The sequence below is a fragment of the Poeciliopsis prolifica genome, unplaced genomic scaffold, assembly GCF_027474105.1.
Source record: "Poeciliopsis prolifica strain line A6 unplaced genomic scaffold, Auburn_PproV2 SCAFFOLD038, whole genome shotgun sequence".
In the NCBI taxonomy this organism is placed as follows: Eukaryota; Metazoa; Chordata; class Actinopteri; order Cyprinodontiformes; family Poeciliidae; genus Poeciliopsis; species Poeciliopsis prolifica.
In genome coordinates this window covers 3,959,344-3,982,966 of record NW_026562413.1, presented here as the reverse complement: position 1 = coordinate 3,982,966, position 23,623 = coordinate 3,959,344, and the positions used below count along the sequence as shown (strand labels likewise).

At 39.2% G+C, this 23,623-nt stretch overlaps 1 protein-coding gene across 4 annotated transcripts in view; it reads right to left on the bottom strand.

Moving 5' to 3' along the window:
* jarid2b (jumonji, AT rich interactive domain 2b) overlaps positions 1–23,623 on the bottom strand; it is a 109,222-nt gene that overhangs the window by 16,754 nt on the left and 68,845 nt on the right. For 2 of the 4 annotated variants that reach the window (XM_055053735.1, XM_055053736.1), the window contains 3 exons: positions 15,631–15,854; positions 5,872–6,090; positions 2,131–2,375 (listed from right to left, as the gene is read on the bottom strand). In XM_055053735.1, coding sequence (XP_054909710.1) covers positions 2,131–2,375; positions 5,872–6,090; positions 15,631–15,854 — 688 coding nt within the window. Of the gene's footprint in view, positions 1–2,130; positions 2,376–5,871; positions 6,091–15,630; positions 15,855–17,240; positions 17,302–17,384; positions 17,403–23,623 lie in introns of those variants that run through there. The other 2 variants (XM_055053738.1, XM_055053737.1) reach the window with 2 other exon arrangements.

Sequence of the window (23,623 nt, the reverse complement as noted above, 5' to 3'; positions counted from 1 at the left end):
TAGCAGCCCTAAACATGCAGCAACACAGTGGTTATCAAGCATATTCATCTGTTAGAATGGCCCAGTCAAAGCCCAGACATAAGTCCAGTTCAGAATCTGGTAAAACTGATGCTTTCAATCCGATGTAAACGTTTAAAATGTATCAATATGTTTTGCAAGGAACGATACAAATGACAAAGTCAAACTTCTGCAGAAATTCATGTCGTAGTCAGATATATCAATATATAATTTGTGTGATACCAAAACTTGGTGCTAACATTAAGACATAATTTGACTATATAGACTTATGTAATTTCCTTTTTTTTTTCTGAAGGCACCTTTAAATTTGCACAGATTCTGTTGATACACGCTGCTATTAAATTAGCGAGAGCCGAGTCGCAGTAAATTGCATTATGATAAAGCTTGTAGCCCTTCAGGTTGAACATACACAAACTCTGGATGGCTTTTCGCCTGGATGATCACTTCACCTTTGGTATTGAGCTGAGCCTGTATGTTTTTCATTGGGTCATGTGAATAAAGGTTTATGTGTGTGTGTCTGTGTGTGTCTTGAGTTCATATGGTGAACACATACTATTCATGCTAATATATGGGGGAAATTAAGGAAAAGAGAGAGAGAAGATGAGTGTACAGAGAGGAAGAGAGAAGAATATAACATAAATAAGTCTTAATATCACACAGAGTGCCAACAGTCTGCTAGGAAATGAGTATAAAGTTTGTCTTGGCAGGAAGTCAGTCTCATTAAGATTCGTTGCTGCTCTTAGTGGACAATACCAACCACTTTAAAACATAAACCATGGGTCTAAGTGTGCATTAGCAGCTGCACCATGCAACAGCGAGCACCGCAAGATGAAGACTGGCATTTAAAAGGCTGGGAATCATAATGTAGAAGGTGGAGAAAAAGGCGAGCCAAAACAAAGAGCATCAGCAGACAGTTGCTTTTAATTGTGCAACGTGACAAGGCAAAGCCCGTTTTCGGAGTGAAGCTTTCATCTGGCCTTCTTTTCCTGCATTTTCACTTTGTGGGGTTCCTTGAAACCCGCTAAGTGCCACGAAGAGGGAAGGCAGGATTTTAGCAGCTCTCTGCCAGCGCTACTAAATATAGCTGCAGTCGCGGGAGGCCAAAACACAATCATTACTCTCTCAGACACAATGGATGGAGGAGAGCAGGAGGAGAAGAAGAGAGGAGGCAGAAGAGAGGGTAGGTTGAACCATGCAGAAAGAGAGGAAAGAAATGCAGAGCAAAGGAAAAAGCATGGAAAACAGAGAGAGAGGCAAGGAAGAGTTGGAATTAATCAAACAGAGAGAGATGAATGGAAGAAATAGCAGAAGGGAGGATAAAAGAAATTAAGAGAATGCAAACAATAAAAGAAACCAAACCTCTGAAGATGGTATGCAGGTGCATCTTAATTAATTAGAAAATTACAAACAACTGAAAAAGGATGCGATTCATATTCAATACAGAGTGATGTTTGCTAAGCTTGTGTTTCTGCCACGCAGCACAAAATTGTTGATGAAAGTACTCACAATAAACAAATATTACACACCAGCTAAAAAACAAAACAAAATTATTTTTATTTTAAAAGTTTTTCTTGGAATTTTTACCTGCTCGGCAATAAACTAATCATGGAACATTTACTGAGTTTGTGAAAAAAACAAAAGGATCTGTAAAAGCTCTATTATATTCACAAAAACTCAAATAATTTTCCCGATTTTCTTTTCTTTTTTGTTGATGATGATCATGTATAGGTATATGATATAGTGTAAAGTACATGGAAATAAATGTTGGCTACCATTTAATGTATAAAAATCCATATCATATAAAATATTGTAATTATCTGAGACTTTGAATTTTGGGATTTTATCAGCTTGAAGCCATAATCATCAAAGTGAATTGAAATAAACACTTAAAAGACATCACTTTGTATATGATTGATCTATGTAACGTATGAGTTTCACTTTTCAACTTAAATCAACTTTTTGTTGATATTCTAATGTGCTGAGAAGTATTTGTATGCAAAACTAATAGATAACCACAAAAATGTCTCTGTAAAACTGCATCCTGTTTCTCCTGTCAACATCTTGCTGAAGCAGTCTCCAGCAGATCCATGAAAGCTTTAATCTGGACCGTACCTGCTTCCGTAGCTCCTCAGCCGCTCTTCTCGATGGCAACCCGTTGGCGGTGCCCCGACTGCTGGCCAAGGCCTGGAGCTCCCTGGCGTGCTCCCGTGCCTCCGCCCGCTCGCTGCGCTCCCTCAGTAGAGGTGGAGGAGGCGGCGGAGGAGGCGGCAGTGGAGGAGCGGGTGCGTCCCTGCTGTGCGTGCCCGCCTTTGGCCTCGGACTCTCCCTGGTCCCTGCTTTGCTGTGGTTGTTAAAAACTGGAAAGGAATTAAAGAAAGATGGATGAGCGGTGTTGCTTTTAGCATTCTTAACGTATTCAAGAATGACTATTTGCAAGCACAACACATAATAATAAAGACATACGATGAAATATATCTGCGTGAAGAGACCCGGATTTTAGCCAGAGCTCTTCTAAAAGTGCATCAACAGGATGAACTCTTTCAATTCATTTCAGTTCATTTTCTGAGGCTACAATTCATAACAAAGGTCATCTCAAGGCACTGAGGTTCAGATTAAGATAAATGAGAGGCCAAATCCATCCAGTCAAATTCAGTTCAAGCCAATATAACCCAATTTAAACCCATTTACTTCAATCCAATTCCATATAATTGCATTTCTCTAAGCAGCCTTGCAGTAGCAAAGCAAACCAACGGATTGCATCGAACATTTGATTCGATTCAATCCCCCATCCTGAGCATGCACTGAGAAACAGGCAATATAAATGAAGAGGAAACACTCCCTTTTAACAGGAAGACACCTCCAGCAGAACCAGACTCAGGGTAGGCAGCCATCTGCTTTTGACCAGTTGGGGGTTGGGAGAGCAGGAGAGAGACACAAAAAAACACACACGTGCAACGGCTTGGAAACCTGCTAGAAGAAAAAAAAAAAAAAAAAAAAAAAAATATAATAATATATATATAAAAAAATTCAGATTCTTATATGATCTCCTAACGCTCCTACAAAGTTGCAGTAAAACTAAAGAAATGAGCATCAACTATAACTTTTATGCTGAAAGAATCTTTTAAGCCTTGCTTTTAAGGTACCAGACAATAAAGATGTTCGATGGGGGAAGGAACTATGTCTTACTCTACATTTGAGGAATTACATTATATATATGGGAGCTAACAGTTCAGTTTAAACAGCTCGATTCACCAAGTGACGAGTCAGAAGATATTTAGCCCTCTAGACCAGGTAAAAACTGTAATGGGGTACAACAAGCTAACATCGTATCCATCAAAAGTCTTAAATAGGGAATGTGGAAAGTTTCTAAAGTTATTAAAGTCATAGTGTGTTTTTCAAGCTACTGTCAATGTCAATAAGCTCCAGAGGGTTTTCACCACAACAACCAAGTGGAAAAATCTGGATAAGCAGAGTGACAAACTTTTGGCAAATTCGCTAGAATATTTACATGATTATATTTGATTATATTTTATATTTGCATGATTTACAGAGTGGATGAAGACGTCTTTATGCTGCTTGTCAATGAACCGGTTCAAAATGGGTTTTGAGACGTACAGGTGATGCCACATGCATCCTAAAAAGGCCTCTTTCCAGCTTTCACTTCATATTTCTGTGAGCCTTTAGATGCGAAGCTCTGGACATACAGAACATGAGTGTATGCACTCCAACACTTGTGAGCATCTGGAGGTCTCATGCTGCCTCTGGCCTGTTGAAAGAGAAAATTCTTGACATTTTGAGAAGTGAGCTCAGCAAAATAACTGGACCCATTAAAAACTGTTTAATTCAGCCGAGTCAACATGGCAGATGGCCAAAATGAGAAATAGTAGCAGAAAGAGGGAGTGCTGATGAATGACCGACAATGTAAAGCATTTCCTGCCTCCCTGAATAAAACATCTCTCAACATTTCACCATTTTTATTTTTCCTTTTTCTCAATTGCCCTCATTCTCCTTTTGGCTTCCCACTCTTCTTCTCCCCAAGAGCCCAAATATGCATTCCTGTTGGACAGGAGCCCAAGATGCATATTAAACTAATCCTAATTTGTCAAATGGGACAAATTTTGAATGCTGCCGGCTCTTGGAAACACAAATGTCCATTTTGGTGTCCTTAACCTCACTTGTCTCTATTGTCCCCTACAAAGCATATCTGCGTGTTTTCTTTCTTATCTATTTATTTAGCATATCACAGCGAAGGCGCCAAGTTGCTTTGCAAACACTGTTGTGTGCCAGATAAGAAAAGGAGAATAAGCTGTCCTCATGCACAGAGCAAGCCTGGATCTGTTCACACAGGTTTCACTGTCCTTCTGTTTGCGCTTCATGTACAGTTTAACGTTTTAGCTACATGTGTTCTAGAAAAGATGAGGGAAGCCTGTGTGCTCCTAAGAGACAAGTCCGATTCTCAATGTGAGAGTTCAAACACACAAATCTAAAAGATGTTTTCATCTTGTTCTAAATCCCATTAATCTCTCTCCAGTTCACTCCTCTACATTCCTGGAGATTGGGGGGTTGAGGGAAGAGACATTTTACACACCAAGAAAGGAGTTAAAGTCGGGGACGAAAAGGGGAGGAAATATGAAACTCAGCCCCTGCTTCATTGAAAACATTGGATTGGAAGAAAAACCATGGGTTAAATTTGTGTATATCAAAGTCATATTGAGGTTACAGGATTCACCCCCCAAAATAATAACCACTGGAGGTTTCTCCAAATGGTTGCACTTCCAGTCAGCTCACCATTCTTATATTTGCAGAAAAATATACTGATTATGAGTAAATATTTAACATTGCAAAATGCACACTCAAGGTTTGAAATCTAGCAGAGCACCATCTATCGCTATTATTAAGGCAACATCATTTCAAAACTTGATGTTTTGTTCATATTCAAGACATCCTATAAAGTTTAGTGTCTACACTATTCGTCAAATCCAATTAAAAACTAAGCTGAAGTTGGATTATGTTGGAAAATCTGTGTAAATAATGTGATACCCTGATGTTTTTACTTGAAATGATCGTACCATGAGAATCTAGCAACACCCTATCAATGCAAATTTAATAAGATTAAGATTAAGATTCTTATAAATTTATCAAGTGTTAATTCTATGCATAAGCTTAAGTCTATGCAATAAGATCAATATAATGCTGTGGTCTTTGGGTTTTTGCTTGTGTGGGATTTTCTAAATGTTATGCGCCGTGTGCACAAATGTGTGCAGTCATCTGAATGTCTGTGCTGCCCCCTAGGGGTGTACATATGCTGGAAGTGTGTTTCATGTGTGTGTCTGGGGTCTTGGCCAGCTGTTGCAGTATGTGTATAAACACCTTGTTAGGGCTTAGTAAGATAAGTGTTAATTGGGGTGGAAAGAATTGATGCACTGCTCTGCAACTCTATGCTGCATGCTTCTTTTTGCCACGGTTCAAAGCAGAAGTGCAAACCGCTATCTGCGTACATGTGCAGACTAACATATGCACACAAATGAGAGCAAGAACTACGCATCTGTTTTTTGTTCTTTTGTGATCCATGGTAAGCTTCTGAACCTTCAAGTCAGCTCTAGTTATTCTTAAAGGTATGTAATACTTCGCCTGTGCTCTTCTCTGCTTTTTTGTTCTCTTTTCTTTGTTTTCTCTTCTAGGTCTTCTCCACTTGCTTCACTCCTGTCTTTCTCTCCTTCATTAACTTCTCCCACCGGGATCTTTGTGGTACATTACACTAACTAAAAACATGCAGTCTGGTGTGTGAACTCGACGTTTGCTAGTCATAAACACATGGCGCGCTTTGTTCCGACCTCCAGTTCTGGCCCTTACCATGCCCATTGAGCGGCTGCCTGGCGGGGAGTTTGCCCTTGCGAGGTGTAGAGTTGCAAGAGGAGGAGGCAGAGGCTTGGCTGCTTCCTCCCGCACCTTGTGTGTGGACTCCTGCGCTGTTCCGCACCTCCTCTTCCTCCTCATCTTCTTCCTCCTCCAGATCCTCCTCCTCCTGAGAGCTTCCAAAATAGGCCATATTATTGGGCAAGGCAGACGAACCTGAGCACACAAAGGGAATATTGGAAAAAGAACGTAAGTCGAGTTCCTATAAGTTTTTTTATGTAAAAAATCCAAAATTTATGAGATTAACTCAGAATTCTTTGTAGTCTTATCTGATCAAAGTATCAACACAAAAATGTAGTTTTAATTTATGGCAAATGTATCCACAGAAGTGTACAGATGGACAAATGGATGCGCGGACGAACAGATGGACACAAATGCTAATGGATTGCAGGACGGGATGTTTGGACAAACTGATAGATGGGTGGATGGATGGACAAAATAAAGGATGGATGGACACAAGAGTAGCTGGTTGGACAAACTACTGAGTAGAGGAATTGACATACAGAGATAAAATGACAGATGGACAGAAGGACATGCAAACAGATGGATGCATAAACTAATGGATGTAAGGATGGAAGAATAGATTGACGGATAGACAGGTGAACTGGTGCATGGACAAACTAATAGGTGGATGCAAATTTAAGATGGAGAGACAGATTGAAGGATGGATGACTTCAATAAAAGACTGAACAACATCTGGAAGAACAAAACATGTTTCCAATCACTTATTTTCCTCATACTTGAGCAAAGTTTAAAAAAAAAAGGGGGTCAATTAAATTCCTTTTATTTGAAATCTGCATAAGAACCCCAATTCAAGGTCAGAGCCAGTGAAACTGAAAACAAGGCCTGAACGCAGGTTTAGTAAAAAAGTTTATGTTAAACCCGATCAGAAATATAAGAGATATAAGAAGGTATCTCTTTTGATTGTAATCTGAAATCTTCCAAATGGATCAACATCAGGGTTGAAGCATTACCATAAAAATAAGCCCCTCTGAGGTTTGAGTGTAATGCTGATTGTGCTGCTGTTTTTAATCTGTTATTATCCCAGCTGGTGGCCCATTGATGCTCTCCGAGCCGCTCAGAACCGAGTACCGCCATTGTTGCACTCACAGTTAAATGCACAAACATAATCAAGGACATGCACAGCACAATGTTAGACTGATGACAGCTCTATTGTTTCTGAACACGCCAGCACAACTAACATTTTCCAATCTGCTGCTGATAAGCTACATTTGAAGAATTTACATTTCTAATTTGACACTTGGTGCTTATTGTTTCTTGTGTTTCTCCTGCATTTCTGTTGAACCAACTTGTTTTTCTAATGGCACTGCACGGCAATGAAAGCAGTCCAACACAGAGCGGAGGGAAAAGGAGAATGCATTTTTACTGATAGCTGGGATTGGGTCCAGAAAACTGACAGTGTGCAACAAGCAGTCTCTTTTTCCACAGAGGCTCCAGCTTTTGACAGTTCTGAGACATACATTATGTACATGTGCTCACATTACTTGTGAAAGTCTCACGCAGCAAAGCCAATCCCAAATCTGTCTCTTTCACTCTTCCAAACAGGATTACAGTCAATTACCGACCCTATTGGAAAAGAAAGCCGATGTTCTCCCTCTTTCCTTTTTCTGTCATAGCCCATAACATTCACTGTCGTCTCTCAGAAATGCAGCTTAGTATGAGCACTAAGAAAGTGAACTGTTTTTGGCAGCAGTTGGCGTCTAACGTTACCTGAATAAGCCCCAAACAAAGAGTCACAGAGCCAACAGCAGTATTAATAAATCCCATAAAGCTGCAATAATAAATCAGTGGGTCAAACACTTTTGTGGTCCAACAGATGAAAGAAAAAAAACATTTTTTGGGGGGAAATTTTATTTTCATAGATTGCAGTTGTTATGGGTAACTTAAATAATTTTACTTATTAAAAAGCAGAAACTACCTTTAGTTACGGGATTTGTATTAATTGAAAAAAAAATCAGCATAAAAAAATCTAACAGCATACTCACAACTAGAGATGCACTGAAGTAAAAATTTGGGCTGACAGCAATACCAATATTGCTATTATGGCTGAAGACCAAGAATATATACAATTTGACACTGTGATATAACAACCAAGCTGCTGGAATTGCTTCTCCATTTCAGATGAACACTCCACAATCCTTCACTGCATCACTACCATATGCCTAAACAAATGCAACACAGCCAAAATCCTATCATCCCAAAACACAAACAACAACGAAATGGAAATAAATAATAGTTGATGGCCCACAGTTACATAAGGAACAAATATTTTAAAAATTTATTTTTTGTTCATCTGTAAGTCTGAATGGCCCAATTAAAAACTTTTTACCCTAAAACAATGAAAGAAAGAAAATAATTTGATTTGTGACATATTAATATGTAGTTCTGAATCAAAAAGCATCTGAAGTCACAATGGTCGTATCACATTTTATCCGACTTTTACGTCAATGACGTGAGGCATGCAGCATAATTCTGCACCCACATGCAATAAATCCAGACAAATAATGGATAAATTTATTGTTTTTCTTAGGCTTCTTCATCTTGTCACAACGCTGTCAGCTCCAATTGCTCAACTACTTAAACAAATAAAAAATAAAAAACTGACCCACAGTTTGCACCATTCATTATTACTTCTGTAAACACAGTGCTGGTGTGTAGCGTACATTTTTTCTGCGTGTGCAGGTTGCTTTGTGATCGTCAACCATTCACGTAGCGAGGGTCACAGATTTGAGATCTTACTAACATTTCACCTTCACTATAATTAAAAGTGCTGAGTGATAAATATTAAAAGTAACTTGAACATATGGAAGTGTTACAGAAAGAAAAGCAGTTTCGTCCGTCAGAATTTTGACATCATTAGCACTGTTTAGGTGAAAATGACACAAGATGGTTAACCTTTGTGTAGTTTTGTTTTGTCTTAAAAGTCAAGTGCACCTGCATTTGAATTCCACATGAAAAGATCGGAGCAAAAGGTTGTAAACAAAGAAACCTTCCTGAGAAACAGCAGCCATAGTAGCTGGACTAAGAGTTCATTTCAGCTAAATCGTAGAATCCAGCTGCTCAGCATAAGTGGGGGAACGGAGCAAAATATGGTGAAAATACAGAGGTTGGTTTACATCACTGTACAGAGATAAAGTTGTTAATTTCTAAGTTTAACTCTCATCTCGTGATTCATTTGCATGAAAATAATTCTGCAAGAAACTGCCTCAAAACTAAATGAAAGGAAAGATGCTTGACTTATGAGGAGTTTCAACAATTTTTCCACAATCAGAATCCCCTATTAAAAAACAGCAACACGCCCTGTTCTTTTTTATTGAAAAGCACTACAGAGGAAAAAAAAACAAAGGAACAGACTCTTCCCCTCTTTCTAATTTTATAATCGGGTGTTTGTAATTGCCGATTTGTACTTCACAAGAATGCAGGGTTATGCAACGTTCTTGCAGCTTTGATTAAATCTGGCTGTGAGCAGGAAACTGTGGATTTTATGAAGTTGTGAGGCCTTTATGACTAAATCGATAGCATAGCAGGAGAAACTACTGTGGTTTTTATTACCCTTTTAGGGGGTCTTAGTGTTTAAAAGCGCATTAATGGAAAGCAACGTGTGATTATAAGCCAATTAAAATAATTGTTAAGCCTCTGAGAAATAAGCTGAATTCAACTGGCCTGTATTAAACTATACGGAGTATCTAAAATAGAACATAATGAATTAAGCCAGTTATTTAATTAGCATACTTGTTTTGGAAAAGACTAAATGTGTGCGTTCGATTTTACACATTTTATACATATAAAGCCCATTAAGATAACAAAAATGTGAGGGTACAGGGATAATAAAATGACTAGCAAAAGAGATAAATCTTTTACATAAATATATGTGGAAAAAGCCTGAAATAAGCAGAAAAAATACATGAGGAATAAATTAAAAATCTAATTAGAAGTAGAAAATGAGCAAGACAGCCAAAGCTTCTATAAAGAACATTTCATATTTCAATATTCAGAATTTTATTTGGAAACACTTAAATTGGGGTTATTTCAGGAATTTAGCTCCTGAAGTCTGGCTTTTTCAAGTAAACAACATAGAAAAGAACATCCCTGAGGCAGGTTGCTAAGACAGAGGAGAAAAATGATCAACCCTCTGCTGTGATTAAGCTGTGCCACTTGACCCCACCCACTGGTGGGTTCAGATCACATTCATCACATTCAGTTGTGGTTCCAATTAATCCTGTCTGCACAAAACTTACAGAAAAGTTTTTCTCTGGTTAAATAAGAAAATGTGTGCCTTCCCTTGAAAATTGTAAAATCACATTGGGGAGATCCAGTTCGGCCAGTAAAGATAATCAGATGGCAGAAAAATTGGGAGCTGCAGCTCATCCAATGTGAACATCAATGTAAATGGTACAAAAATAGATTTTAAATGTTATTAAAGAAAACCTGAAATCATAAGATAAACAAAGAAAGGTGAAAAGCTTATAGTACTTTAGCAGGCATTGGGTGAGAGGTGGAATAAAATAACCATGCACCCATACTCACTCTAAGGGCAACTTAGAGAGACCAATTTACCCAATAGTCTCCAGCCATGCAGGAGTTTCCTCTGGGTAAGTCAGCTTACTTTTATGGTTCCATACTGACTACTGTCAGGAAGGGGGCAGGTGCAATATAAATGTGGTCATCGCCTAAAATTTTCAACTGCTTTTTTCTGAACTGACTCTCCAAATCTTTTAGTCACCAGAAAACACATAAAGAAGAAAGCATATAAGAAACAAAAGTAAAAATTGCTCATTTTTACTTCAAGATCTCAAGCAAAGCTTGAACACAATCCCCCAATTACACCGGCTTTCATCCACCTCATTCCGGCCAGACAAGTCATAATTAGGTCTGAAAGAGTCTATTAGGATTGTCATTTTTAACGGGGCTCTTGGGTGGGGTGGCATAATTACAATCCCTTCCTTTTTCTAGCCACCCTTCCTTTGTCCCCTTAACTGGAAGTGAAACAATGAGGACAATTTTAATAGTCAATCAAGTTGGTTTAGCCACCATGGGAACAAGAAGATGTGATGACTTACAAATAAGAACCACGTTCATGTGCAAGAAGAAAGGACGCTCTCTGGGGGGAATGTAAGAGTGACAACAAGAACAGAATTTCTGGCAGGAAAAGAGAAACTCTTCATCATTTTTATGAAGAATGGGAGTTCACCAAAATAAACTCCTTACTGTTAGCAAAGCCATTAGTTACAAAGACAATGGCCATGCTTTCGAGGACAAGCCAGAATCAGTCAGTGCTGTACTGAATAATAACACAGCGCCATTACTGCATGCAAACATGCAGCTTCCAGGTGCTAACCTAAGAGTATCCAAATATTGAAGCACGGGGGAAGCAGCTTATACCTGGGAGAATTAGGCCGTCAAAACAGCAACATATGTTTCAATGGGAGTGAAAATGTACTTCTGTTCTTCCCTCCCCACCACCTCGTTGTTGTAAATAAGAATTTGTTCTCAATAACTCGCATGGTTAAATAAAGGGTCCATAAAAAACAAACAAAAAAAAAAAAACATGTTCATAGAATGTGTACCTCACAATTTATGGTGTGCAAAATATTCATGTTATTTACATTTTGTCATAAGGAATCTCAAATCTTAGTACAAGTCATTTTCTTCCCATGTGATAGACCAACACAGTTAGCGTTTATCACAAACACATGCAAAAGTAAACTGATTTGTAGAGGTAGTTTGATAAAAATTGTGAAAAACAATTCAGAGCTAGGAATACTTTGAGAATACTATAGCAACTCAGAAGATTTAAATCTCTGAATTATTTAAATACCAGTATCTCTATACTTGGTACCGTCTATCACTATGCATCAGATGTAATACGTTCACATTTGCGTCGCACGCGTAATCGCATCCTGGGAATCCGAGGTTTTTGGTTCACTAGGTCAGTCCTAGGAGGTTATGTAAGCAGCGCAGCAGGATTGGCCTCCCTGAACCTGAAGAGGCACCTCTCTAAGGTTGGCAGGCAGAGCAGGCAGCCCAGGGGGCAGAGGGATAAACACTATCGAGCCGCACATACACAATACCACACACTGCACAAGGGAAATTGCACCCGCAACACCAACAAGGGAGCTCTGTTTTCATTCTGATCTTTAAACCTTTGTGTGAGATTTTCTACCAATTATTCAGTTTGAATTATTACAAAATGATCCAAAATACTACTGCATCCCTCCCCAGTCATGTTTAAATTGGTCTAACGTCAAATGAACTCCCTCCACTCTCCTCAGTGCTGCCCCCACTGTGCCGTCAGCAGCGCTGCACCTTTGCTTTAACCAGAGGCCAAAAGGGCCAGAGGCAGACTGTCTGGCTACTGCCCAAATGGCTTTCTCCATGGTTATAAACAGGCCGGCTACGGGCGAGGACCACACATAAACACCCTCCTGAGCGCACGGAGGAGGGACCAACTCCAGTCCATGTGCAGAATGTAGATCTTTTTTTTTTTGCAGGAGAAATAAATGAAACAAGATAAATGCAGAATATGAGCTTGAATAGTGCAGAAGGGAGAACATTCATGATGTTCATCAGTCTTTATAGTAGAAATTACTCCTTGGTTTTACCCAAACATTGCATCAGAGTGATGAAAAAGGGAAAAGCTGCTTTTCTTTTGTCATTTAGTATTTAAACCTTCACTAGTGACATCATGGAGTTTGGATAAGATCTTAAAATAGTCATTTAAAAGCTCAGATTGGGGAAAAAGAGGGAAAAAAGGTTAACTTCTTACTTTTATCAGGAACTAATCCTTCACATTCTGACTGCTTTTATATAGCCATCAGCCGCAATGATGGATTGAAGCCTTTTGGGTGGATGTGTAACGTTTGCCAGATAAGATAAGCAAACACTGGAGTGGGGGTGGTGTGGGTGTGGGGGTGAGTGTTTACACACTGCTTTGAACGTTTGACCCAAGAGGAATCCCAGAAATCACTATCGACGAGGCTTCACTGCAGAAATGTCGCTCGCACGCTTGTGTTTCAACTTATTAAAGAAAATAAGCCAGAATCAAATGGAAAAAGATTTTAAAAAGATGAAAATGGATTTTTAGATTTCTCCGATACCGCTGAACATTTTCTGCAACATGGCCAACAGATGTTACGGGCATATCACTCAAGACTTTCAGGGGATTTTAAGGGCTTTCTGACGATATCAAAGACGTGAATCCCTTCGCAAAGATTAACACAGATATCCTTATATGCTGAGCGCACACAGGGACACAGTGGAGATAAGCATTTGCAGCTGCAACCCTGCTTGAACGCACAGGCTCAACCTCAGGGGCTGCGCTGACATTCTCCCATGTCCTGTGTCTCAGTATGGATCTCTGCATGTGGGGCAGCAGAGAGGTCAAAGGGAAAAGAGAGCTGAAAAACAGAAATGTCAACAGAAACCCCCCACTCCCAACTCCCACATAACAGACTTCTAGTCATAAAAACTTAAAATTATTAGGCAGGGAGCTACATGTTTGGCAGAGAAGTGCTGCATTATTAGACAGGCAGCCTTCCTCCGACATTTGTATGAGCTGCACAGCGCCACAGAGTGAATCTGGCTTGTTCAGAGTAAGAAGTGAGCTTAGAAAGCAAGAAAAATGATTCTGAAGAATCACTTTTCCACACAGAGCCCACATTCTTCAAAAACGTAGCAGGGCCAGTAAATCTGAATCAAGGTTCTTGGCACCGAAAGGTTTCAGTCAGATTTAGCAACCACCAATTACGCGTACTTAAATGAGCCCTCTGAGGTTAAATGACGCCCAGTAATGGGAGCATTCAGCTCAGAATAGCACCATATGTGCAACACATCTCAGCAGAAACGAGGCTGAATTAGTTTCACCTGCATTTTGAGTCCTCTTCAGTGCTACTTTGGGCACTTTGTAAGTTATAGAGAGACAGGTCAATTAAAATGAGGTGAGAAAAGATGATCTTGGATGGGACTGAGATTATGCTCTGTGTCAAAAGGAGGATCTAATTGGGCATCTAAAGAATAAAAAAGTTATATATTTAGCTTATCAGCTCTACTGTGTGGGCCCTCTAAAATTCAAAAATTTTATAAGTGAAATCTGGGGTAATTATAAAAATGTTCTAACCTTTTTTGTCATTTTGAGAGAATTTGATGAACTACAGCTGATATTTTTTAAACACAATTTTATTGCTCAAATCCAACACGCAGCGAAGGTTGCGTCTGCTGGGATTTTTGGGAATTGTTGGACAATGTCCAGATTGGCAGTTGACTTTAATGTCCACTATTTTTCATGGAGTGGACTACTTTGTGTCAAAGCTTCTTGAAACTGAGCTGAGCAGAATTACTATTGCAACACACGACACAGATGTGTTGTGCCATAACACATCTGCAGCTGTCTTGTTCCAACGGCATTCTTGCTATTCTGCTGCCCTTTTCAAATTCATAATCTGCTGCAATCTTCTTTCTGAAGGCCTCAGGCAGCTCTTTGGATCTCATCATGGCATTCTCTTTCTCTTTTTGTAAAAATGTACAAATTGTGTGAACTATTAAGATTGTACAACTAGACTATTGAGGTATCAGACTATTGTGCATATTAAACAGAAATGAATGGAAATACAGACAGTCCTCAACAAAAGAACCTAAATGGCTGATGTTCAAAACAGAGCAAACCTTCTTCAAAATGCTGATTAACAATTTTCTAAATCATGCACATCACATGTAAATGGGCCTTTGTGTAATTCTAGTGATTTTATTAAATATTAATATATCCAAATATAAGAAAAATGCAACCTTTTGTGAGGTGCCTGGATTTTTTTCACTCAATTACATGTCAAGTGAAAAAAATATATGTAAGTGAAGCATTTGCAAAGAGAACTAAAAAAGCAGAAAAATACACAAATGTTTTTGCAGAAATCTGACAACAGACTGGTTCACTCCGACTGTAACACAACATCTTCATTAACTGTAAAGAGAATAAGAGCTGGACTTCAATTACCAGGACCGTCTAGTGGGGACTGGGCTACTGACACGGCTGTGATACGGGTGACTGATGTTCTCTGGTGTCAAATTGTTCTTCCTGTTAAAACCGTTCTCGATCAGCTACTCTGCTCTGCGAGAGAGTATGCAGCGCTCAGAGAAAACTAATTCAGCTGCTAATAGCTGTGCCGTGGCTTTTACAGTTCATTTGACATTGAAGGTGTGCCATAGTGTCAATGAACCTGTGTAGTGTTTGCAGAGCGGGGTGTGTGTGAATACGCCATGTACCAACAGCTGCTGTAGTAGAGGGTGATAGGCAGGGTGTTAAAGAGACAGACAGTTGCTGAAAAGTAGGAGGGGGAGATGTGTAAGCTGATGAAATGCAGGATAATCTGAGCCTTAGGCAAGAGCGAGGTTAGTATATCTACATGCATGATTCTGTGTCTGTGTGGGGGGGGTGTACATGCTTGGGTGAATGTGATCAAAAGTTGAATTAAATCTTATTTGTTACATCTTATTTGTTTGCACACTCATCCCAGTCAACAACTCTCAGGTGTAACACGCGTCTCCCGTCTAATGAACACCTGTAACTTGGAACGGTGTAAAATATTAGGACAAGCTACATCTGCAGCTTTTTTGCTATGTTGCTGCTGGTCGTGAGTGTGCATGCAACCATGTCTCCATCTGCTTCCCTGTGCAGAGGCCTACCTCGCAGGCAGAGGAAAGTGAGGAAGTCCTCCGTCTTGGGCTTGCGCCGGGAGAGGTCCTGGATTGAGGACGACAGGGAGGAGGAGGAGAGCGATGAGAGGGACGTTGACGGCGCGGTGGACAGGTTGCCGTTCATGTTGCCTGTTTCGGCCACTTTGACCGGCGTAGTGCTGGGCGAATTGGGCTGCGACTGGGCGAACTTCCTCTGAGCCTGGAGTCGAGGCCTGAGAGGAGGGAAAAGCAAGATGAAGTGGGAAGATACAAGTTTTTGAGGAATTCTTGTACAAATCCGCATTAAGTTAATCATTTATCCCAACCTATTTAGTAGAAAGTGATGAAAAGAATGCATTTATTACACAATCACATCTACTGTTCAGTTTGTGAAAAAAAATACTGATAATATTCCCATATCTGCTCATCAAATGAGCTTGAGTCCATTGTGATAACTTGAAGACACAGGCTCTCACCAGCTGTCATTAACATATTGAGTGGGTGTTTGTTTATAACTGACACAGATAATTACAGGAGCACAGTCTCAGGCATGTAGTTTCATTCTATTACTGCCATGCATGAGTTAGACATAGAGATTGTGGTGAGAGTGGAGGATGATCTTAAATCATTTCATTCAGAAACATGATAGAACTTGAATTATTTTTTTTTTTGAGGCCAATTTGACATCTGGTCTGCCAGATCGATAATTATAGGTGAAACTAACCAGCAGATCAGAGGGTTGTGAAGTACTTGTGTGTTGCTAGCTTACTTACTATTCATTTTCTCACTCTATTTAACCTGTGTTCAGTCATAACAAGTGATTGTGGAAAACAGTGACAATAGATAAACCTAGATGATATTTATTTTGCAACAGCTGCTTGATTAGCCAGCAACCCCAATGTTGCAAACTTGGTGACGTTTTCTTTTTATTCAGAAAGTATTTTGACTTCATCAGCAAATCAAATAAATTGATAGAGACATCTGAAGAACCTGATATGTAAAAACATCGTGATGTATTTTGAAAGTGCAGAGCCACTTCTGACCGATCCCCAAACAGTCAATGTGGGATTTAATTTTCATGTTTGCTTTGCTAAATTTCTGCAATCTATGTGTAACAGCTTCCCCTTTATGCCCGTCCCGTCATGCACACAGAGGAGGCCAGTTGGTTGAATTTTCTGTAATAACTGTAATAAATGGTCAACACAAATTAGTACAGTGAGCTCCACTACTGGTCCATCAACTCTCCGCATACACAGTAGAGCGCTGAACAGACTGCCTCACAAACAATCATTACAATCTGGCTTAACAACATATTTTTCTAACAAATGATCGTATAGTGATATTTGATTCTTAATACTTCTTTAAAATTAATTTAACACAATCTGGTCTATTTCCTATAAATAAAGAAAAAAAAACAAAAAAAATAGACAGACAACAATCAAATTTAACTAATAAACTATTTAACAGTAACTTCTAACTGAAACAGGGAACAAACAAACTGACAAGCTGGTAAATACAGCAAACCGACAATACAACAGACAAACCGACAACTCAACTGAAGAAAAACTGACAAACATAACTGACAAAATAAATTACTAATAAATAATATAATAAATTACCTGTAATAAATGGTCAACACAAATTAGTACAGTGAGCTCCACTACTGGTCCATCAACTCTCCGCATACTGTAATAAAACTCCACGTCAGTCTTTGAGCACACCTACTATGACTATTCAGAAAAGAACTGGATTTGGTGACTTACCACAGTAGAGCGCTGAACAGACTGCGAGGAATTTACGGTTTAGCTTTCTATTTATAGGCAACCAGTAGGGCGCCAAAAACCATTCATCACATGGTAATTACAAAACATATTTTAGCAAGAATTTCATCTTAATACCCGTTACATATGTGCTTTAATTTTCCATCTTTAATCGATCTGGATTGATAAAGTAGGCTGTATACAACAACCGTAAAACTGTAGTAAAAAATGTCAGTATTTTTGAGACGTGTTATGGCTCCTATGTAGACCATTAGTTTAAGAAAATTCTAATTAAACATAAAACCGAATAAATGCAAACTAAACCAAACTTGGATAAAAGAGGAAAGTTGAAATTATGACATGAAAAAAAAATCAAGAGAAGAAAGTTTGTGACTCTCAGCATATTTACAGTTACTTTTTCCTCACATTATTCATTTTGTCCTCCAATGAGTATTTCAATTACAGGCTAATTGCACCAATGATTTTTCAGTGATTTGCTGATGATGTCATTGACCAACTTTCAGGAAACCACTGGCTACTTTCCCGGCCAAGTAATGAGCATCACTAGCTAACCCAGATGGATATAATTTTGGTATATTTAGAGAAATAGGGTGGTTTGTATTTAAAAACTATACCACTGATCCATCTACAGAATGACAACTGTATTACAGAAGTTAAGGCAAATCCGCGTGTTGCTATTTGCCTGACTATAGCAACCCTTCTCTTTCCATAGTTATCCTTCTTTGAAGTGGATGATGAAACAGACGGTCTCCTGCAAAACAAATCTTACTAAAAGCTCAGATAAAAAGTTTACATCCCTCAGCACCAAATGTTGCAAACAATGTGACACATCTCAGATGACTCACATTACCATTTTCTTATGCTCACACTTTGACACTCAGAATTTTTCATATGTATTCTTTTTCTTTTGGTTCTGTCCATTTTGATTTACTTTCTGGTGAAGGTGAAAGCATCTCCTTCCTTGTGACTCTTGATCTGTTTCCACCTCCTTACTCTTTTCTGCCTCTACATTGTTCTTGGCACGCAAAGCCTTCAAAATGTCTCTGCTGGTTTCTTCTCACTTTATTTATTTATTCCTCAGTACATGTCAGCCGAGGCAAGAGTGAGAGCAGACTATTAAAAAAAAAAAAAAAGCATGTGTCTGGAAAACAAAAGCAATGTCTCCTTCTCACACCTGGACGTGAACGCGGTTACACACAAAGTGCAAACGTCCCAGACGATCCGGGGCCACACAGACCAGCAAGCAAGCCTCAATCGATTAGTGCTGCTTCAATGTGTGTATGCGTGAGTGAGCGAGTGTGTGAGCTATACTATAAATGTTGAGGAGACGCGATAAAAGCAATATGATATCCTGGTGTTATTTGTCAATTTGCTGCGGAGCAGTCCAAGGTAACAGGAGATAGGATCATGTCTGGAGAACACTCGTGGTGCATTTGGAGCAGCCGCTGAGAGGTTCAGAGCTCCGATTACACTCCAATCAGAGAACAGTGCTGAGTTAAAACGTGTCAATTTCCTGCCCTGACATGGGCTCAATATGTGAGAAATTGAGAAATGATTGCTCAAACATTGCCCGAACCTCAACAGTAGGGGGGCCAGACAATTGTTTGTACTTCGTCCATACCAACATCTTTAATATTTGAACAGAAACAAGGTTATGATAAAAGAAAAAATCCCAAAGTTTATTACAGAACAGCCTCAGTTGGAATTCAAACCTAGAACCTTCTTGTAAACAACAACAAGCCTGGGAAAATAAGCAAAATCCTGAACTACAAAGCTAAACAGATGGAAACTAATAACATAAGATGAGAGGAGAGAGGAGCAGAACAAGTTGGGGGGTGGTAAGACAGGCAGACAGGAAGTTAGGAGCGCAGAGGTTTGCGTGACTGTAAGAATGGGGTCAGAGAGTGTTCACTAAAGATAAAAGAGGAGGAAGGAGAGGAAATAGACAGAGAGGGAATTACACACAGTTAAACCAAGATATGTGATAATAGTTTCCCACAAACATGGGGAAACTAAAGACGTCAATACATCAGACGTCTTTTTTCCCTCCCCAGCCACTGCAAAAAAATTTTTTTTTCACTTTCATGCAAAACATTTTGGATCTCGACAGGAATGCAACGTCATAAAACAGTGGACCTACTTATTTAGCTTGTGCAGAGGATTATGTAACTGAGGATTTTTTTTTTCCTTTGGGTGTTTATGCATTAATTAAACTTTCATCCTCTTGTTTCCTAAATACTAGCTCAATAAAAAAACATTTTCTCTCCTGCTTTGGCAGCGTAGGCTCACTTTACACTATCAGTAGCAGGTCTGCTCAATAACAATGGTTAAAAATTACATAGTTTTATTCTTACACAATTGAATTTATAATTTTTGCACAATAGGTCAGAGTAATTATAAAGAGGTAATGACAAAGCACATCAAATGTGTCCTATGCATTTGCAGCCCTGCCCCTTTTGAAATGTCCCAGCTGCTGCCTGCTGTTTGTGTCTGCATGTAATTGTGTGACTGCGTTTGTTTGCACATACATATAAAATATCAATCTTTCTAAATCACCATGCACGTAATGCAGACATAAAAAGCACAGCATGTATCAAAATGAATCCACAGTGCTCCTCGTGACTAAAGCAGAGGCTGGACTCAGCTGTGTATAAAATCCTCTTTGGGTAGTTTTATGGCTTCAGTCGAAGATGAACAGGATTTATCAGCTTAAAAGAGAAAGGGAGGATTGGCGAAGGGAGGAGAATATTTGACACAAACAAAAAAGAAAAAAAAAAACAGAGAATATGACAACATAAACAGAGCACGGGGAATTGTAAGAAGGAAGAAAACCAGAACTGAAACAGAGGTGCTAATAAAGCAATAATGAGATTACTACATCCTGTCAAAACACCCAACACCGGCTTGTACAAGAGAGTCAGATTTTTTCCAAAAAAGTTCTTGTTTCGCTTGCAGCACATCCAGGTAATTCTCCAGAAACTGGACTGGATTCTATTCTTGCACATTGTTTATATGCAGCGTCAGTTCTCACTTCGTCTCTTCCTTTTAATGATATGCTGGCGGCAGAGAAGCCGGCTGAAGAAAAGGTAATAAAAAGGGATCTGCTTTGCTGATGATGTGATAATACGAGGGTTTACGGAGAATATAAAAGCAGCTGATTAGATAAATAAAGCCGTAGCGCTTCATATCATTGAGACTACAACTCTGGCAACAAGTAATTATTCAAAAGGTGACAGCTCTTGGATGAAAATATCAGACACCAAGGTAAAAAATTAATGTGCGACGAAAAGTGGAGAATAAAAACACCAGTAATATCTATTTAACACCTTAAAATCCATTAGCTATGTGGGTTGGTTTTTTTTTTGTTTTTTTTTATTACAGCACATAAATCACTGCTGAGCTGCATCTGATTTGCAAACACATTGAATGCAAAGTCCAAGTGAGAAATCAGCACGGACAGTTTGCAGTGACAGGGCTTTTTTTTCTAAGTAGTGCCAAGAGTCAGGTGACAACATAATCTCACACAGAGTGGGGATTCAGCCCCACTGTGTGCCCTGGCAACTTCTGCTTGTGTATGTCTCAGTCAGGGAACGTCCCCTTCCCGAGCATGATGATCTACGCTGTACTTATTGGTAAGACACCATAGAAGGAAGGTCAGGCACACGTGTGGGTTAAAATTAGACTGATCGCATTGATTTAGAAGAAAACGGGACAAAAGGCAGAGAGAAGAGGAAACGGAAATTCAATCCATTGAGAAAGAAAGAGATTACCGGAGGATGTCCATACTCATGGCTTTCTAATCCACTCATCTTCCGCCCCTTCCTCTTTCCATTTTTCCTGTCCTCGTATCTAATAATATACATAACATACTCCCAGTTGGGATAAAAGCTGAAGAATTGATGATCCGACCAGCAAACAGTGGCAGAACAAAGTCAGAAGACTTGAAATTTGTGACACTAATGAATGATCAGTAAAACCTCTAGATCAGTTTTTTCTCCCAACCACTTCTGAAGTGGTCGGGAGAATTACTAAGAGGACGTGACCTCCTCACAGATGGTCAGATTGCAACACTTTGCAGAGCTTCTTTTCTAAAAAGGTGGCCGACAAGTCGCAGATTTCTGCGACTTACAAAAACAGAGTTGCAGTTGCACACCCCAAATCCTCAGTGTGAGAAGCAGCATCGTAAACAAAGAGCTGATGTCTCCCGGTCTGCCAGAGCATATCAGCAAAATTCAGTGTGTGTAAAACTGGATGACTGAGAAGTAAATTTGAGTTCGGTTGTTGCTACAACTGACAAACGATTTAATGAACCACCTGATATATAACCCTTATGGGAGACTCACTAGCAAATTTATGAAGGATAGAAAACAAGTCATTGGATACATAAAGTATTTTACCCCTGATTAAACTCAGGAGGACTCTGAGGGCTAATATGTAATTGCGTGAAGTAGTGATATTGTAAAAATATGCAGCACCATCTGATCTGAGAAATAAATTGATCAACAAAATGATGCAGGTACAACCTACTGATGATCTAAAAGAGGCTCATGCTTCTGTTTTTGTTTGCTAAGTACATCTGATTAGCTCAGACTGGAGTAGATCATGTGAAAGTTTATTAAAGAAGAGGTAGAAAAGACATAAAAAACTGAACATGTTTTTTTTTAGGTTCTGCATATTAGGGCTAATGCTGAAGAGCTAATATGTAATGTGATATAAAAACAATATACACTTAAAAAGTATCAAATATTGGCTACTGCAATGAATAAAGCAGTAAGTCTATTGAAATCAAGAGCATACTTTTGATGAAAAAAACCCTCAAGTGGTTTGTTTTTACTGAGAATGTCCCCAAACACTTTTATAATGTAGCTGGTTCTCAAAATAATACTGATCTTCATCTCCCACTGCTTAAAAAAAGTCTTAACTCTTTGAAATAATATTCTTACTGAAGGAGAGATAGTGTTGGCTGCTGCAGCTCTGTCTGGTTGTGTCATGTAACCTTATTATTTCCCCTATGATAGAGATCTATGCTAAAAGCATCTAAAATCATAGTAATAAATTTTTTGATCTTTGAAGCAAAATGCTAAGTTTCTGGAGCAGAACAAGTTTTTCTATAAAATCTGTTTTGACAAGGGCACAAAGATTTTACAGGCATGCTATATTAAGACAGAGAGCAAAAATGACAACAGTTTACAGAAGTAAATCAGCAACAGCAAGACACAGATTTTGCCAAAATGTTTCGCCAATTAGGTTGACTTAGATTTATGCATTAAAATGTAAAGCTGCCCCGTTGTATCTAGGATAAACTATCAGTCACTGCCAAGAAAGAAATAAGAAAAAATAAATGAGCAACTGCAATTTCCTGAACATCTTTGGTGAGCGTGACATGTAGGCAGTCGTAATACCAATGTACACCATCCAACACCAAAGCTACTGAGCTTTCAGGCATTTACATGGCATTGACTTTAATTATGCAGCAGATGGGACGATCTACTGCCAAGCGCCGGCTCGTTAAATGATGGCTCAGGACTCTACCTCACTTTAACACGTTGAAGACATTTCTCTTAAATACCTGATATTTCGTTACGGTTTACAGAAACACCACGTCCCAGATAGGCATGGCCTGCATCTTCAGCTGCAGAGAGCTGGCGGTCACGTGTGTCAGTCTGTGTGGTTTGGTTTCAAACCTTTGCTGTACCACTGTAACCAGATATTCGGATAAGGGCGGCAAGGGGGAACATGAGCCACTTGCCCCCATGTCAATTTTGTGGCACTTTTAAAGCGCTCTCAATGCACCTTCAATGGGGCAGAAACAGCAGGCTGATCTTGAGTAGGTACAAGCCAAGCATAGAAAGCCGTGTTGGTTGCTCAAGCCAATAGAATCTAAAACAGGCCATCTAATCGTTAAGCTATGCTATAGAATAAAAAAGTCTTCTGTGTATTTTAAAGTCTGTCACAGAAACCTGATCCACATGACTTAAGAAGAGTCTTAAGCTTCCAACCATATGATTTATACTGGCATCAGCCTGAACTACAATCAGACTTTGTATTCCCTCTCATGGTAAAGGTTAAAGTTTGATGAGAGGAGCACTGATCCAGAGTCCGTACCTTAGGGGGTGTATTAATTGGCTCCAGATGGCCCACATGGTCCTGATAAAATGCTACCTCACTTCAGCTGGCTCCGTACAAGCATGAGCGTGTATGTGCCTGGATTCATTTCATCC